The 17,043-nt window shown below is 36.4% G+C and overlaps 1 protein-coding gene across 1 annotated transcript; it reads right to left on the bottom strand.

The window, feature by feature from the left end:
* Positions 1-3,877: 3,877 nt before the first annotated feature.
* LOC107567855 (tetratricopeptide repeat protein 31) lies at positions 3,878-15,313 on the bottom strand. The gene is made up of 18 exons (XM_016253625.1): positions 15,083-15,313; positions 14,685-14,728; positions 14,387-14,465; positions 10,638-10,828; positions 10,259-10,342; positions 10,114-10,182; positions 9,742-9,933; positions 9,465-9,617; positions 7,622-7,700; positions 7,461-7,551; positions 7,215-7,356; positions 7,000-7,104; positions 6,767-6,857; positions 6,087-6,237; positions 5,929-6,003; positions 5,715-5,817; positions 5,415-5,521; positions 3,878-4,700 (listed from the first exon to the last, which is right to left on the bottom strand). The coding sequence occupies exons 1-18, from the start codon at positions 15,108-15,110 to the stop codon at positions 4,577-4,579; spliced, it is 1,908 nt and encodes a 635-aa protein (XP_016109111.1). The 5' UTR covers positions 15,111-15,313; the 3' UTR covers positions 3,878-4,576.
* Positions 15,314-17,043: the final 1,730 nt, after the last annotated feature.

Genomic DNA, 17,043 nt, shown 5'->3' with positions numbered 1-17,043 from the left:
AATGAACTTTTCCACGACATTCTAATTTATTGAGATGCACCTGTATGCAGTGAAGAGCACTATTGTGTTATTTTACAATTATTACATTTCTGCACCTGTGTTACTGACTTTATTAATAACTTTGTTGTATTCATCATCCATGCATGTCATTTTTGTTCTTGCTTTATTACTGACTTTATTCGTTCAGCTAGTAGTTTTTGCTGCGGTTTAGAAGCACTTAAAGTAAGCTTTCAGTAATAAATGAAAAGCAAACTTTTTTTTTGCTGATCCGAAAAATTATCCGATCCGTGTCTCAAAATCCATAATATGGTCCGAACCGTGAGCTTTGTGATCTGTTGCACCACTAGTATATGTATGTATATATATAAATACACACACATACATGTATAGGTGGAGCAGGTATAGGTGGAGCTGGGGAAGGTGGAGGGTTTCAGAGGAACTCTGAAAGCTCGCTGCAATGCTCAAGCAAGTGCTAACCAACCATTTAAATGTATTTCATATATATTTACTCGCATGCCCGAGAGGCATTTCAAAGATGGCCACCGAGTGAAATTACTTGCCTTAAAGGGTTAGTTCACCCAAAAATGACAATTAGCCCATAAATTACTCACCCTCAAGTCATCCTAGGTGTATATGACTTTCTTCTTTCAGACGAATCCAGTCATTATATAAAACAAGTTATATAAAAAAAATTTCTTTGATCTTTCAAGCTGTTTAATGCCACTCAGTGGGTGTTGCAGTGCTTCAGTCTAAAAGAAGTTAAATAAAAAGTGCCCATCCATAAAAAAAAAAGTGTCTCACACGGCTCCGGGGGGTGAACTGTAGAGAATCGATGCATTTTTGTAAGAAAAATAGCCATATTCAAGACTTAATAATCACTTTAATGTAGCTTGCGCCAACAGTTGTACACGGAAGCAGCTCCGGGTCAGTTTTGCGCATGCGCCGTTCAGAAGTGATGAATGCGGAAGCGCAGGGGAGAGATCAAAACAAAACACCGGTCACTTATTAGAAGTACAAAACGAGGATTTGTAAAGAAGAATGTCAGAGGATTTCGATATAAGCCAAGAGGAGACTGGTTTTCCTTTGCTAAAGTAAGCAATTAAAAGAACCAAAGACTTAAACTACTTCAGTCTGTGTGCATAGAATTTATTTAATACACGAGTTTCACAATTTGAGTTGAATTACTGAAATGAATGAACTTTTCCACGACATTCTAATTTATTGAGATGCACCTGTATGCAGTGAAGAGCACTATTGTGTTATTTTACAATTATTACATTTCTGCACCTGTGTTACTGACTTTATTAATAACTTTGTTGTATTCATCATCCATGCATGTCATTTTTGTTCTTGCTTTATTACTGACTTTATTCGTTCAGCTAGTAGTTTTTGCTGCGGTTTAGAAGCACTTAAAGTAAGCTTTCAGTAATAAATGAAAAGCAAACTTTTTTTTTGCTGATCCGAAAAATTATCCGATCCGTGTCTCAAAATCCATAATATGGTCCGAACCGTGAGCTTTGTGATCTGTTGCACCACTAGTATATGTATGTATATATATATAAATACACACACATACATGTATAGGTGGAGCAGGTATAGGTGGAGCTGGGGAAGGTGGAGGGTTTCAGAGGAACTCTGAAAGCTCGCTGCAATGCTCAAGCAAGTGCTAACCAACCATTTAAATGTATTTCATATATATTTACTCGCATGCCCGAGAGGCATTTCAAAGATGGCCACCGAGTGAAATTACTTGCCTTAAAGGGTTAGTTCACCCAAAAATGACAATTAGCCCATAAATTACTCACCCTCAAGTCATCCTAGGTGTATATGACTTTCTTCTTTCAGACGAATCCAGTCATTATATAAAACAAGTTATATAAAAAAAAATTCTTTGATCTTTCAAGCTGTTTAATGCCACTCAGTGGGTGTTGCAGTGCTTCAGTCTAAAAGAAGTTAAATAAAAAGTGCCCATCCATAAAAAAAAAAAGTGTCTCACATGGCTCCGGGGGGTGAACTGTAGAGAATCGATGCATTTTTGTAAGAAAAATAGCCATATTCAAGACTTAATAATCACTTTAATGTAGCTTGCGCCAACAGTTGTACACGGAAGCAGCTCCGGGTCAGCTTTGCGCATGCGCCGTTCAGAAGTGATGAATGCGGAAGCGCAGGGGAGAGATCAAAACAAAACACCGGTCACTTATTAGAAGTACAAAACGAGGATTTGTAAAGAAGAATGTCAGAGGATTTCGATATAAGCCAAGAGGAGACTGGTTTTCCTTTGCTAAAATAAGGAAACTTTGCTTCCTTTGCTCCTGTAAACAAACGTTGATTTTCACGAGACTCACCCGCGCATGCGCAACGCTGAACTCATACATCATCAGCCTGGAGCTGCTTCCATGTACAACTGTTGAATTTTCATTTTTTGGTGAACTAACCCTTTAAATGGCCTTTGATACATGCAATGTCAAATACCATCTCAATTTGTATAATTTTTTCAAATACAATATTTTACTTAACTTTTTAAAATAGGAAAAGAACTCTGCTTTTGTTTTCTTTTGAAAAATACTTTTGTTGCAAAAACTAATTTAAAAATAACACTGAATGGTAAAGAAATTATCCGTTATTACGGCATGAAGACTATAACCACTGACAGTTTTGTAAACTTCGTAATTGTTAATGGCAAATTCATGAATGCCGAAAATTCATCTTTTAATAAATCACATAAGGCTGTGAAAAATGTAAAAGGTACATCTATTGTAAAATACTATTAATCTGTATTTAACAGCATGTGAATGGCTTTTATTATTTTAGTTTTATCTTGAGAACATTTATGAGAACATTTTAATTCGTGGTCGACCGATATATCGGCCGATATTTGGCATTTTTCAAATATCGGCATTGGCCGATAAGTCTTTCTGTTTGGCCGATGCGTTCGTGGTGGGACTTTTATTTTGAGGGCACTGAGAAAGGCACAGTGCTCACATTCTCCCTCTTGTACGCTGTCATCGTTAACAGTCCTGTCCACGGACAGAAGTCTGTCTAATAATCAGATAGAACTGTTAAACAAAGGAATTAAAATGTATACAAGAGAGTATAACGATTGCTTTTATATTGTTAGTAATAGAAAGGCAAACATAATACTTTCTCGTTTGCCGTCAGCATTCAGCAAATACCCATTTATATCATTTAAACAAATGTTTAAATGACTAATGAACATCTAATTTCAAAAACCTTGCAAACTTAGTCGAATCCAGCTGTGAGACCTTAAGAAGTGTGCATTTGTATCCTGCATGATTGCGTGTTCTCTGTGTGATGGTCGGTCCGTGTGAACTGAATACGGACAGGAGGAGAGTTCAGCTTCTCCGAGATGCGCGATCGACAAACTTTAAACACGTGATTTCAAATTATGCTGCGCTTCGTGCTTTTGCCCAATGTCATATTCATGTAATTTTCACTGTGTGCTGTATGTAAAATGAGTGTTACCTTGGCTTTATTTGAAAATAAAATGTGATTCCCAATGCACACAAACTTCCCAGAATACTGAGTGTTGGTTAGGGTTTACTTTTTAATAATATTTTTATTAAAAAAAAATGTTTTTGTGAAAAACACTGTCATTTAAAGTATAAGCAAGTTTATTTTACACATTTTTAAATCCATTTTCAAATGATTTCAAATGTCTTAAATATTAAAATAAATAAAATTATATCGGCCATCGTGCTTTCCAAGATATCGGCATCGGCTGTCAAAACCAATTTTATTTGGTATTGCAACCACTAATTTGAATTGTTTGTGATTGCACTGGAATGAAAAACAAGAATATTAATTAACATGTTAAATAAACAAAATAATAATAATAAAAAAAAAAAGATTTTCCCGATTTTTCAGGGCACCTTTTATTGTAAGAGTCTTTTTGCATTGCTTTACAGGTATATCAAATTACAACAAAAATTTACTTTTTTCCATATCAAAATGGTATGATATGGTCTACTGCAGATCATCTCTACAGCAGAAGTAGCACAGGACATCAGGAGTATTGACAGATTAAATTCTTTTTAACTTGTGACATTTCAGCTTTTGCAGAAGCAGGTTAAAACCTGCAGATAATTCTAAATAAAACTTCTCAATGTAACAATACTTGTGGTTTAAAATTCCTCAGATAGTGCCAGAAGGCAAATATTCTTTCCAATAGCTTAAAAAAACAAAAAAAATCTGCAATGACCATTCACGAAATAAACTTTTGACAGCCTTAAGTATAAACCTTCAAGTAACTGTCTTGAAAAACTAAAAACAATAACTGACTTAGTAAAAAGGAATGTATTATTCTGTGGGACAAAAAAAAAAAAAAAAGGTTTATTAAAATGCAGCCATCATACCTGTTGTCCAAAATCAAAACTCTCTTCAACTTGTGTACAGACTGATATTAAGACTATTTTCAAACAGAAATTAGAAAATAGTCAGAAGAATGACCAAACAAACACCAAAGCCCCAAGCTGCTGTTTTATGCATGTGAAATTTGTACTGTATCCAACTAATTACAGTGATTGAGATGGTAAAATCCCTGTCTGTGTGCTGGGAATCAGGGGTGTGATTTGGCTTTATTTCGGTCAATGCCCTTGTTTTCTGGTATATGCTTGTAACTGCAGCGATCATTCTTAATGCAGCCATTTGTCCTCCAAAAATAACATTCATCAGGCTGTTTGCTAAAGAAAAAAAGCAAGGACAAAAAAATGATAATTTACCATTAAAACAAAATATTAAGCTACACAATAAAATTGTTATAATATTACTCCACATCTATTTCACTTAAGTAATAGTTCACCCAAAATTTTAATTTGCTAAAAAATTCTCATCCTCAGCTCGTCCAAGATGGAGTTTGTCTGAACAGATTTGAAGAAATGTAGCATTATGTCACCAATGGAGTGAATGGGTGCCGTCAGAATGAGAGTTCAAACAGCTGATTAAAAGCATCACAATCCACAGTGGCGTAAAGTCTCTAGTTTCTACTAAAGACTCTACTTTATGTGAATGTGAGTACATTAGCAGTATATAGAGCATTTCCACTGGAGTCATTTGGATTACTTGTGGATTATTGTGATGTTTTTATCTGCTATTTGGACTATCATTCTGATGGCACCCATTCACTGAAGAGGATCCACTGGTGAGAAAACTGATGTAATGCTAAATTTCTTCAAATCTGCTCCCATGAAGAAACAAACATCTACATCTTGGATGGCCTGAGGGAAAGTACGTTTTCAGAAAATTTTCATTTTTGGGTGAACTATTCCATTAAGTTAAAGTAGTTCATTCTGATCATATAGCTCAAATCAAATGTTGGATTTCTAACCTAAACACAGTGATACGTGCTCATGTGCAACATATAAACAACAGAATGCAGAAACTGTGTTCACACTCACCCATTCTTCCCTGAGAACTCTGTAGATGCATCTCTGGACACTCCAAGACGTGTGTGAATCCTATCTGGATAACGCACCACTAAAGTCGTCCCATCAATGGCATAACCCTGCAAATCACAAAAACAAGCATACAGACTGTTGTTTTTCCCCTCATCGGAGATCTTCATTTAACCAGAAACATGGGTCAAAACCCCAACCACTGAGATCACTTGAGAAGGGTTACATATTATAAGCAGCTATATAGACATCCGCATATATCCTACATTCCACTGAACAAAGCAACAGAGCAAACATACTCACATGGAAATGCTTTATGGCTTTCTCACAGTCCTCCTTCGTGGTGTAGTTAACAAATGCACAGCGTCTCATTTGTAACACTCTTACACCATGGACATGCCCAACACTGTTTGATAAAGATAAATTAATATAACTTAAAATGTGCTCCATCACATCAATGCTGAATAAAGCATTTTACTGGCCAAAAGATGTTTGCAGAACAAATAAGGTCACTTACGATCTGAATAAGTCATAAAGCTTTGGCCCTGTTATAGAAGGCACCAGATCTCCAACCCAGATTGGAAATAGCTCTCTGCTTAGGGATGAAAGACATCCAGATTCAGGCGATTTTGAGGTGAAGGTTGTATCACAAATGCCTGTATATGTGTGTCTTACGGAGGATGATGATGAACAGGAGCAGCGATTGGCATACTGGGTCGAGGCTGATTCTGAGGAAGAGGTCTGAGGGGGAATTTAGCTGGAGGTTGTGCGTTTTGGTCTACAGACATTAACTCGCGTTCTCTGGGCACTAGGATAGGGTTTAGACCTGCACAGAATGAGAGGTAGCTAAATGCAACCTTAATGGAAAACAACAACAACTAGAGACTAGGAAGGAACAATCAAGATATGGGGGCAAAACATGCCCCTGCACATTTAAATCAAAACGTTTATCACGCTCACGATTAAAGTGAAAATGAATAAAAAGTGTTGATTGTGGAATCACATTTATATCTGCTCACACTGATCAAAATTTATTTTTACGCAGCATTAAAACCAGTCACACAAAACTGTTGAGTGCATTAATGTGATGGTCAATCAGAGATGTTTAGATCAGTATAAAAATGATACATCAGTTTATGTATCACAATTCTGATTTTAAGCTTGCATATTAAATGCATTAAAAAAAATGTGACTTTAAAAAAATTAAAATAAAAACACTGAATAAGGGCAATTTTTACAATGGCCTTACAAAGTTTAAAACACCCCAGGAATTCACTTCCAGGGGGCAAATATCTTAATCTTAATGGCCCCAAAATGATAATTTCTGCCCTTGATATGTACATGTATTATCATACCCGACAGCCCAGAGAGACTTTCTAAGGCTTTTTCTACAGTTCCATGAAGAATAAGGGCATTTGAACTCTGCTCTTTAGTGAATCCCATTTCCTGTTGATGAAACAAGCATATTTCAACATTACCATTCTGGTAATTTGCAACAAATGGACAACATAAACCCAGTATGCAGCTGCTGGCAATATTCAAGCAGCATCAGCACTAATACAACCACTCGGTACTCTCCACCTCTCACCATAAGCTGCATGAGCTGCACCCTCATCATCTCCTCAGCTGCGTCCTTGCACGTGCTGTCCAGTTTTAACACTTCATTATATGTAAGTCTGGCTTCATAGTATCTCTGACAGAATGGGAAACAGGATTGCGTGAGAATAAAATAGCAGTGGGGCATTTGTGGATGAGTCTGTACTCTAAATGATGGATGACACTGGCAAAAGACTGTAGTAATACCTTCAGCCCAACAAGCGCTTTGCCTTTTCTGTAAAGCCCTTTAATCCATTTGGGGTTCATAGAAAGAGCAATATCAGCATCATTTAAAGCTTTCTCATACTGCAGCATCTTTTCATAGCAGTAAGAACGATTCCCAAATAACCTGTACCACAGACAAACATTAATGTGCAACCTATACAAAGCCTTGCTCTAACTAGTTTATTCAGAAGTTATGTTGTGATTAAAACAGTCAACATTGACTCTTACTTATACTCTTTCGGGTTATGTTTTATAGCATCTGTAAAATATTTCACAGCCATTTCCAGGTGTCCCGAGGCGGCATACTCGTTACCTATAACTATAGAAGAAAAGATGGAATTAGGAAGACATTTCATGACTAAATTAAAAAAAAAACGCCACTCACGAACCTGCCAGCTCCACGCTTCTTGTAATAAAGTAATTTGCATTGACTGTCTCCTCTGACTTCTGCTCCTCCTTGTTATCAATCTACAGGAATGAAAGAATTTAAATGTTATGGAAATAAAAGAGTATGGCAAGAAATTGTTGATTCCACAAAATGGCTCATGGTTATATTAAAGATACTTCTATAAGAAAGAATATATTACACTGCTGTTCAAATGATTTTAAAAGTTGTCTCTTATGCTCACCAAGCTGCATTTATTTGATCAAAAATACTGTAAAACAATACTATTGTGAAATATTAATACAGTTTAAAATAAAGTTTTCTATTTGACTATTAAAAAAGTGATTTATTCAAGTGATGGCAAAGCTGAATTTTCAGCAACCATAACTCCAGTCTTCAGTGTCACATGATCCTTCAGAAATAAATGCTAAATGCCAAAGAAACATTTCATATTACTGTCAATGTGGAAAACTATTGCACATCTTATTGTGGAAACAATTCACTGTTTGATGAATAGAAAGTTTCCAATCCAAACTGAATGTGTGAATATCTTGTTTACTGACACATGCCTCCATTTGGCCGCCTAGCACATGACTGCTGATATAACTTCAATAAAAAGGCTAACTCGCAAGGCAAAGTTCCATGAGTACAGGAATTTTCTGCATTGTTGACAATTGTTTTAATATACATGTCAGAAGTTGTAAATTCATCAAAAAATGAACAAATAATAATTTTATTCAACTTTATTTTCATAATCAAAACCTGGCTGCTTGCTGTGCGCACACACACACGGTGTTAAAAAATAACTTTGAGAAGAAAGAGGTGTTGTAGTAAATCTTCACTCTTTTCCAAAACATCTCTCTCAAGGCAAGAAGTTGGTGCCAAAATTCAGTTTATCCAGACAGCAAACCCAAAATGCCTGTAGAATATCCTACAATCACACTTGAAACTCTCACTTTCATACAGTTCTTAGCCAGTGATCGCACTGCAGGTGCTTTCCTCACGTTTCTTTTTGGAATTTCCTCAATACTCCCACCACAACTTTTTTCAATAATCTTCTGGCTTGTTTTTAACTGTAGCATACTTTGTTGTCTTGACCAATAAAGTCCGATTTTGGCATCTGGAACTTCCTGACTCCCTGATTTTTTTTAAATAGAGATAAGACTACCTACAACAAAGCAGAGATGCCTGCAGAACATTTGACCATCTAACTTTTATACAGTTTAAAACAATCTCATTGTAGGCGTTTTCCTCCTCTTCCTTCTTTTTGGCATTTCTGATTTCTCTGGTTCACCCTCTGCAATTTTCATTGCCTATCAATCAATTCTGATTTATTTATTTTTATCTAATTATATTGCATGCATATTTAGACTGATTATTAACTACCTTCAACTACCCACTTTAATATAATAATGGCTATTAACTTGTTCCATTAATAACTTATTTCAGTAATCGTTAAAGGTCAGTCTTATAAGAAAGCATGCCAAGAACAATGCATCATGCCTACATCCATATTTTTATAACCTATAAATCTATTAACAACAAAAAAAACCTTTGTTGCCTAATGATCCTGTGTAAACAATTTGGCGGTTGAGCATAACATTAGAAATAATAGCTGAAATGGATTAAAGATTTATAAATTGTTCTGTTTCAATTGAAAAATAATTTTATTTCCACTAGGACGCAAGCACTGTAGTTATTATATATTCACCTGGTTGTCTCCAAAGCTAATTTGAATGTGCTCTAGATCATTAAACATGACAAAACTGAACCGCTAGGCAGTACGACAGCTGATTTCTGCACACCCAGTGTCTCATATCAAGAAAGTAATGAGTCACTCTACCAACCTGTTTTTGTGGCAGGGTGTCTTTCTCCTCAGACCCACACTGTTTTCTTGAGTTTGCTTGAGCATGTTTCTTGTCATTTTTGGGGTTTTGTTCCAGTTTGCGTTTGGCGATAGCGGCTGCGTTTGACACAAAGCAGCTATTCATGTCAAGCTCCTAAGACACGCATAATAAAGTCATGAAATTCAGCATCTCCCACTCAGAGAACAGCTCTTTATCTAGAAAGCAATTTTGTGAATGACAATGGACATTAAGGGTCATATTGCAGACACAAGCTCACCTCTGGATCCATAGTTGAGTCTTCCTCTTTATCGTCTTCGTCATCTTCATTACTGCTATCACTGCTCTGCACAGGTGCTGAGGGGCGCTGAGGACCAGGAGGCACAGATGAACATCTTTTGTTTTTAACTTTATTTTCATTTTCATCTTTATCGGCATGTTTAGTCTTTTCTGGTCCAGGGTCAACTTGTACCTTAAACCAAAGAAAGAAACAAAAACATTAAGACTCCACCAAGATCAAATAAAGTCTGTCTCATTTCAGTGAGACAAGCACAAAACGATAGAGGTTTGATGCATGTCAACACAGCATCGTTTTGACTAATACTTAAACCATCTAACATAGCGGTTACAAACAATACTTTTTTTTCCTCACCGGTTTATTTTTTTCTTTATCTGCATTCTCATTCTCTAATTTTTCCAGCCGACGTCTCTCCTTCTGTCTCTATTATAGTTCAGAAAAATATAGCTTAATTTTCATACTTGTTTTTCAGATAAAAAGACTTTCATGTATGCCTCACCATCTTTTTCTGTTTTTTCTTCTCTGCCTTTTTCTTAAGTTTTTCTTCTTCATCCACTAGCTCTTTTGCATTTCTTTCTGCTTCCTAAAATAAAGTCACATAATAATTGTAAAAAAAATCTTATAGAACAAAATAATGATCGAATTACAGGTGTTTGACACAAACCTCAGCTGATATGTGTTTGGATGGTTTTGGCAGACCTCTTTCAAGGAAGTTGTGAGAAAAGCCACAGTATCTATTGTTTGTACGGATGGCATACTTGTCGTCGCACTAGCTCTTTTGCATTTCTTTCTGCTTCCTAAAATAAAGTCACAAAATAATTGTAAAAAAAATCTTATAGAACAAAATAATGATCGAATTACAAGTGTTTGACACAAACCTCAGCTGATATGTGTTTGGATGGTTTTGGCAGACCTCTTTCAAGGAAGTTGTGAGAAAAGCCACAGTATCTATTGTTTGTACGGATGGCATACTTGTCGTCGTCGTCGTCATCATCATAATCGTAATAATCCTCATCAGATGAACCTTCATACCCAGTAAACGGAGCTGCAAAGCGGTCCAATTCTGGAACTTTAATACAAAAACAATTTGCATAAATATCACAAAAACTTAACTGCAAATATTATATTGTGATCCAGTTATTATTCTTTTACCTTGAAGTAGTTCACCTAGAAATAGAAAAATTGCTGAAAATCTACTAACCCTTAGTCCATCCAAAATGTAGATGAGTTTGTGTCTTTGATTTGAAGTAATTTAGTATTACATAATTTGCTCACCAGTGGATCCTTTGCAGTGAATGGATGCCATCAGAATGACAGCTGATAAAAACATCCCAATAATCCACACAACTGTAGCCCATCAATTAACATCTTGTGAACAGAAAAGCTACATGTTTGTAAGAAACAAATACATTGAGTCTATAATCCATAAGGCTTCCTCCATTAAAAAATAAGTCCATCCCCTACTGTACTCTTGCTGTAGAATATCTTAAATCTTAAGTTAAAGAGTTCCGTATGCCAAAAATCTGACTTTATTGGTCAAGACAACAAAGCTGGTGAGAAAAGCCACAGTATCTATTGTTTGTACGGATGGCATACTTGTCGTCGTCGTCGTCATCATCATCATCATCATCATAATCGTAATAATCCTCATCAGATGAACCTTCATACCCAGTAAACGGAGCTGCAAAGCGGTCCAATTCTGGAACTTTAATACAAAAACAATTTGCATAAATATCACAAAAACTTAACTGCAAATATTATATTGTGATCCAGTTATTATTCTTTTACCTTGAAGTAGTTCACCTAGAAATAGAAAAATTGCTGAAAATCTACTAACCCTTAGTCCATCCAAAATGTAGATGAGTTTGTGTCTTTGATTTGAAGTAATTTAGCATTACATAATTTGCTCACCAGTGGATCCTTTGCAGTGAATGGATGCCATCAGAATGACAGCTGATAAAAACATCCCAATAATCCACACAACTGTAGCCCATCAATTAACATCTTGTGAACAGAAAAGCTACGTTTGTAAGAAACAAATACATAAGGCTTCCTCCATTAAAAAATAAGTCCATCCCCTACTGTACTCCTGCTGTAGAATATCTTAAATCTTAAATTAAAGAGTTCCGTATGCCAAAAATCTGACTTTATTGGTCAAGACAACAAAGCTGAGATGCCTGCAGAGCCTCTAATAATCTCAAATGTAGCTCTTCTCTTATACAGTTCATAACCAATGAACTCAATCACAAGTGATCTCCTCCTTTTCTTTTTTGGCTCATCCCCAAACTGTCGAAACAAATATTTCCCTATCCTGTTGATTTCTTTTTAATGGTAGTGCACTTACAGTTAGTTTATCTTTAAATGTGTTCTTTAAAGAGAACACAGCATCTAGATGTGAAGACGACTTGAAGTTCAAACCGAGCATCAGAATGGGGAAGAAAGGGGATTTAAGTGACTTTGAACGTGGAATGGTTGTTGGTGCCAGACGGGCTGGTCTGAGTATTTCAAAAACTGCTGATCTACTGGGTTTTTCACGCACAACCATCTCTAGGGTTTACAGAGAATGGTCCGAAAAAGAGAAAATATCCAGTGAGCGGCAGTTGTGTGGACAAAAATGCCTTGATGTCAGATGTCAGAGGAGAATGGGCAGACTGGTTAAGAGATGATCGAAAGGCAACAGTAACTCAAATAACCACTCGTTACAACCAAGGTACGCAGAATACCATCTCTGAACGCACAACACGTCAAACCCTGAAGCAGATGGGCTACAGCAGCAGAAGACCACACCGGGTGCCGCTCCTGTCAGCTAAGAACAGGAAACGGAGGCTACAATTCGTACAGGCTCACCAAAATTGGACAATAGAAGATTGGAAAAACGTTGCCTGGTCTGATGAGTCTCGATTTCTGCTGCGACATTCAGATGGTAGGGTCAGAATTTGGCGTAAAGAACATGAAAGCATGGATCCATCCTGCCTTGTCTCAACGGTTCAGGCTGGTGGTGGTGGTGTAATGGTGTGGGGGATATTTTCTTGGCATACTTTGGGCCCCTTAGTACCAATTGAGCATAGTTTAAACGCCACAGCCTGCCCGAGTATTGTTGCTGACCATGTCCATCCCTTTATGACTACAGTGTACCCATCTTCTGATGGCTACTTCCAGCAGGATAATGCACCATGTCACAAAGCTCAAATCCTCTCAGACTGGTTTCTTGAACATGACAATGAGTTCACTTTACTCTAATTTACTCTCCACAGTCACCAGATCTCAATCCAATAGAGCACCTTTGGGATGTGGTGGAACGGGAGAAACGCATCATGGATGTGCAGCCGACAAATCTGCAGCAACTGCGTGATGCTATCATGTTAATATGGACCAAAATCTCTGAGGAATGTTTCCAACACCTTGTTGAATCTATGCCACGAAAAATTAAGGCAGTTCTGAAGGCAATATATCTATATCTATATATATATATATATATCTATATCTATATCTATATATATAAAAAAAAAATACTAAAATAATTTATGTAGACTAATATCCTCATACAATAGAGAGCCTGGTACATGTCCAATGATTAACAACAATTTACTTAGTTTTCTCAGTTCATGTGCCAATCTCAGTTTTCTTATATCGGGCGCCAAACTGCATTTCTAAAAATATAATATACGCTCACATCAAAATCCACCAACATATTTCTCCAAATGAATCTATGCCACGAAAAATTAAGGCAGTTCTGAAGGCAATATATATATATATATATATATAAAAAATACTAAAATAATTTATGTAGACTAATATCCTCATACAATAGAGAGCCTGGTACATATCCAATGATTAACAACAATTTACTTAGTTTTCTCAGTTCATGTGCCAATCTCAGTTTTCTTATATCGGGCGCCAAACTGTATTTCTAAAAATATAATATACGCTCACATCAAAATCCACCAACATATTTCTCCAAAACTGTTTTTGCTTGTAAATAGTGCTTGATCTGTGCTTATTTCTCTCCAAATTCAGACGAGATGACTTTTTCACAGGAGAAAGCAATATTATGGATAGAGGACTCTTATTTTAGCCAGAAACAAAGTTAAAAATGTTTTAATGATGGATTTGTTGATTACAAACACACAGCTTTTCTCTTCACAAGACATTAATTGATGGACTGGAGTCGTGTGTCACTTGTGATGTTGTTATCAGCTTTTTGAGCTCTCATCTGACGTCACTCATTCACTGCAGAGGACCCAATTGAGAGCAAGCAATAACTCTAAATTTGTCAATCTATTCTGAAGAAACACATTTTCAGCCAATTTTCATTTTTGATTTAACAAATCCTTTAAAATAACGGAAATTGATTTAGAAGAACTTTATTAATAGCATAGGAACTCCACTATCCAAAGAAAAGAAGTTCAAAAATCATGCAACCTGTTAGACTTGAATATTTCAATGTGTTGCTGAATCAAACTGAGTTTAAGCTCACGTAAAACTTTAAAGCACTAGAATAAGCACTATATCAGGAGTAGTTTAAAATGATTCCAACTACAAATAATTCCAAATCTGCTCTAAGGTTATTTAAGTCCCCGTGGATGACTACTGAGGCGTGTGCAAGTGAAATAAAGACAAGTCTTACCAAACCCATAACCAAAACTTAAGGCATCTAAGATATTGCGGTTTGCAGGTCTCTCTTTTATAAAATCGACCATGGTCTCCTAAAAAAAAAAAAAAAAGAAAACAAAGAAAATGGAAATTAAAATGAAACCAACACACTCTTTTAAAAAATCGACCATGGTCTCCTAAAAAAAAAAAAAAAAAAGACAACAAAGAAAATGGAAATTAGACTGAAACACACACACACACACACACCAGATGAACTAACACAATGCTGATACAGGTCTGATAAATGCATCCACAGAAACGCAATGACTTACGTGAGTCCGCATGAGGCGCTCATTATCGCGCAGCCGGAAGTACTCTAAAAGAGTCATGGGCAAAAATATTTGAAAAGTTTGAACAGGGCAGGCCTTACATTGATACAGACACACAAAGAGTGAATTGCGTGGTTTAATCCTGCATATGTCATCAAAGCATGGCTCATCTTTCGTATACTAATACATTTTGTAATTAAAAAAAACACCAAAATATACTAGATTCACAAGACGGCGTGAATATAAGAAATGGCGAATTATTTCACAACTTCTGCGTCCTTTCACAACCTCCACGCAGATCTTGTTAAGCGACACGTCTTCGCTATTGTTATTAGAGCTACATGTGTTTGGCGAGCTGGCGAAGTTTTGGTAGACGACACGAAAAAGCGGCGCAATCTTACCTGGTCCTATGCTGTTCTTTCTTGACATTTTAGCGAATATATTAATATATATGACCCTATGTAGTTCTAAATTATAAAATACTTAAGTAACTTCCAATTGGTTTAACATTCCTTCCAATCGTAGTGTTTTCTCGAGATTCCTCTCCAGCTTAGCACGCACACACACACACAGTGCGCGCTCGCACGCATGCGCAGATATGCTGCTGGACGCCGGATGCGTAGAACGCTCAAACACGGCGCACCACGTGGTTTTTCTTTTACGTTGAAATAAAAAAGACCACTACGTTTATACCATATTGTGAAAATTAAGAGTCTGTCGAATATAGCACAAGGCTATATACTTTAATGTAAACACTTTTCCCGTGCTGTGTTTATTTTTGCATGTTGATGGCCTACTGATAAACAGAATTAATGGAAATGATTCCAATTCAAAATGAATATGGCATTCTAAAATTAAAAAATAGGCATAGTTTAAGATAATGTATATAGGCCGTAAGAAAATGTAAAAACTGGAATCATATAAAAGTTTTGCCACTGTAGATGATCTTATAAACGATGATTTCCAACATTTAAACATCGTTGGTAAAGAGTTCTTTTTTTAAAGGTAATTTGAGACTTTTAAATTTGAGCTTTAAAGCACTCTTTCATAATGTTTGTTTCAAACATCAAATGTGACTCTGGACCACAAAACCAGTCATAAGTAGCATTGTATGGGTCAAAATTATCAATTTTTCTTTTATGCCAAAAAATCATTAGGATGTTAAGTAAAGATCGTGTTCCATGAAGATATTTTATTTGGATTTTTTTTGCACCCTCAGATTCCAGATTTTCAAATAGATCTCAGCCAAATATTGTCCTATCCTAACAAACCATTACATCAATGCTTATTCAGCTTTCAGGTGATGTATAAATCTAAATCTCAAAAAATTGACTTATGACTGGTTTTGTGGTCCAGGGTCACAAATGAGGTTTCCCACATACATCCAGAGCGGCTTGAACCATTACATTACTATAGATCCTCCTGGTGCGTACTCTCCATAGACTGTATAAAAACACTCTCAGTTCCCGCGCAACGCTGCGGGCTTTTTTTGTTGCCACAGCAACAGCGTCATTTCATTCTGAAAGCAAAGCGCCGCCGAATCCAATGCTGTCAGCTAAACCGGTGTGGCTATGAAGTTTTTGTGTTTAACAGCATGCTTGGAGAAAATTCCGCTAACTTAGTATAACTTAGAATAATACATTTTGTTACTGGTACTGTTTTACATACCAGTTACACATTCTAACGTGTTTGTATTTCTTTGGTTTCGCTCTTAATTCAAACTCCGGTTAATTCTAACAAGTGCGCATGCGCGTTAAGGTCTGCGTACAGTAACGACAATGGATTCAGAGGGTTGTGCTGCAGACGTAAACAATGTAAGTAGATGGATATTGCTGTCTCGGTATCAGTAGAAATATGGTTTAATTGCGTGTTTTTGATTCTGGAATGTGTAAGCCTTCGATACAGTTCCTTCATGACTAACGTTAGCTAATCGGGATAACCTTGTAGCTACTATCACTGCATGTCAACAAGTGAGCAGTGCTCAAAGTTAGCGCTAATGGCTGTACAAAGACTTGATGGCAGTCGTCGTATGATTATTAATTTATATAGTCAACATTGAACCGAAGGCATGAGAGCATACTTGGATGAACTTAAAGCTTTGTAGCAATCGGCGAATCAGTTGCTAGCTGGTTCAGGCTAAATAGCGAGTAGCAGTTCTTCACTGCAGAATTTAACTGTTTTACAAAAAGAGCAAGAGTATTGTAGTAACTTTAGTTGAATGTAAATCACTCTAGTCTACTAACTGGTAACGAATTGTAATAACCCCCCACCCCCGTTATATGCAATTGATGGCAGAAATACATGAACAGACACTTGCATACAGGTGTATCTCAATAAATTAGAATGTCGTGGAAAAGTTAAT

Source organism: Sinocyclocheilus grahami, unplaced genomic scaffold (genome assembly GCF_001515645.1).
Source record: "Sinocyclocheilus grahami isolate Dianchi unplaced genomic scaffold, SAMN03320097.WGS_v1.1 scaffold1192.1, whole genome shotgun sequence".
Classification (NCBI taxonomy): Eukaryota; Metazoa; Chordata; class Actinopteri; order Cypriniformes; family Cyprinidae; genus Sinocyclocheilus; species Sinocyclocheilus grahami.
The sequence above is the reverse complement of the archived record's forward strand: the minus strand, read 5'-3'. Positions and strand labels throughout refer to the sequence as shown.

Coding starts and splice junctions, on each gene's coding strand:
- LOC107567855 (XM_016253625.1), bottom strand. CDS start 15,110: ATGTCAAGAAAGAACAGCATAGGACCAG. Junction 7,105..7,214: donor AAGCGCTTGTTGGGCTGAAG/GTATTACTACAG, acceptor CCATTCTGTCAG/AGATACTATGAAGCCAGACT. Junction 6,004..6,086: donor CCTGTTCATCATCATCCTCC/GTAAGACACACA, acceptor ATCCCTAAGCAG/AGAGCTATTTCCAATCTGGG.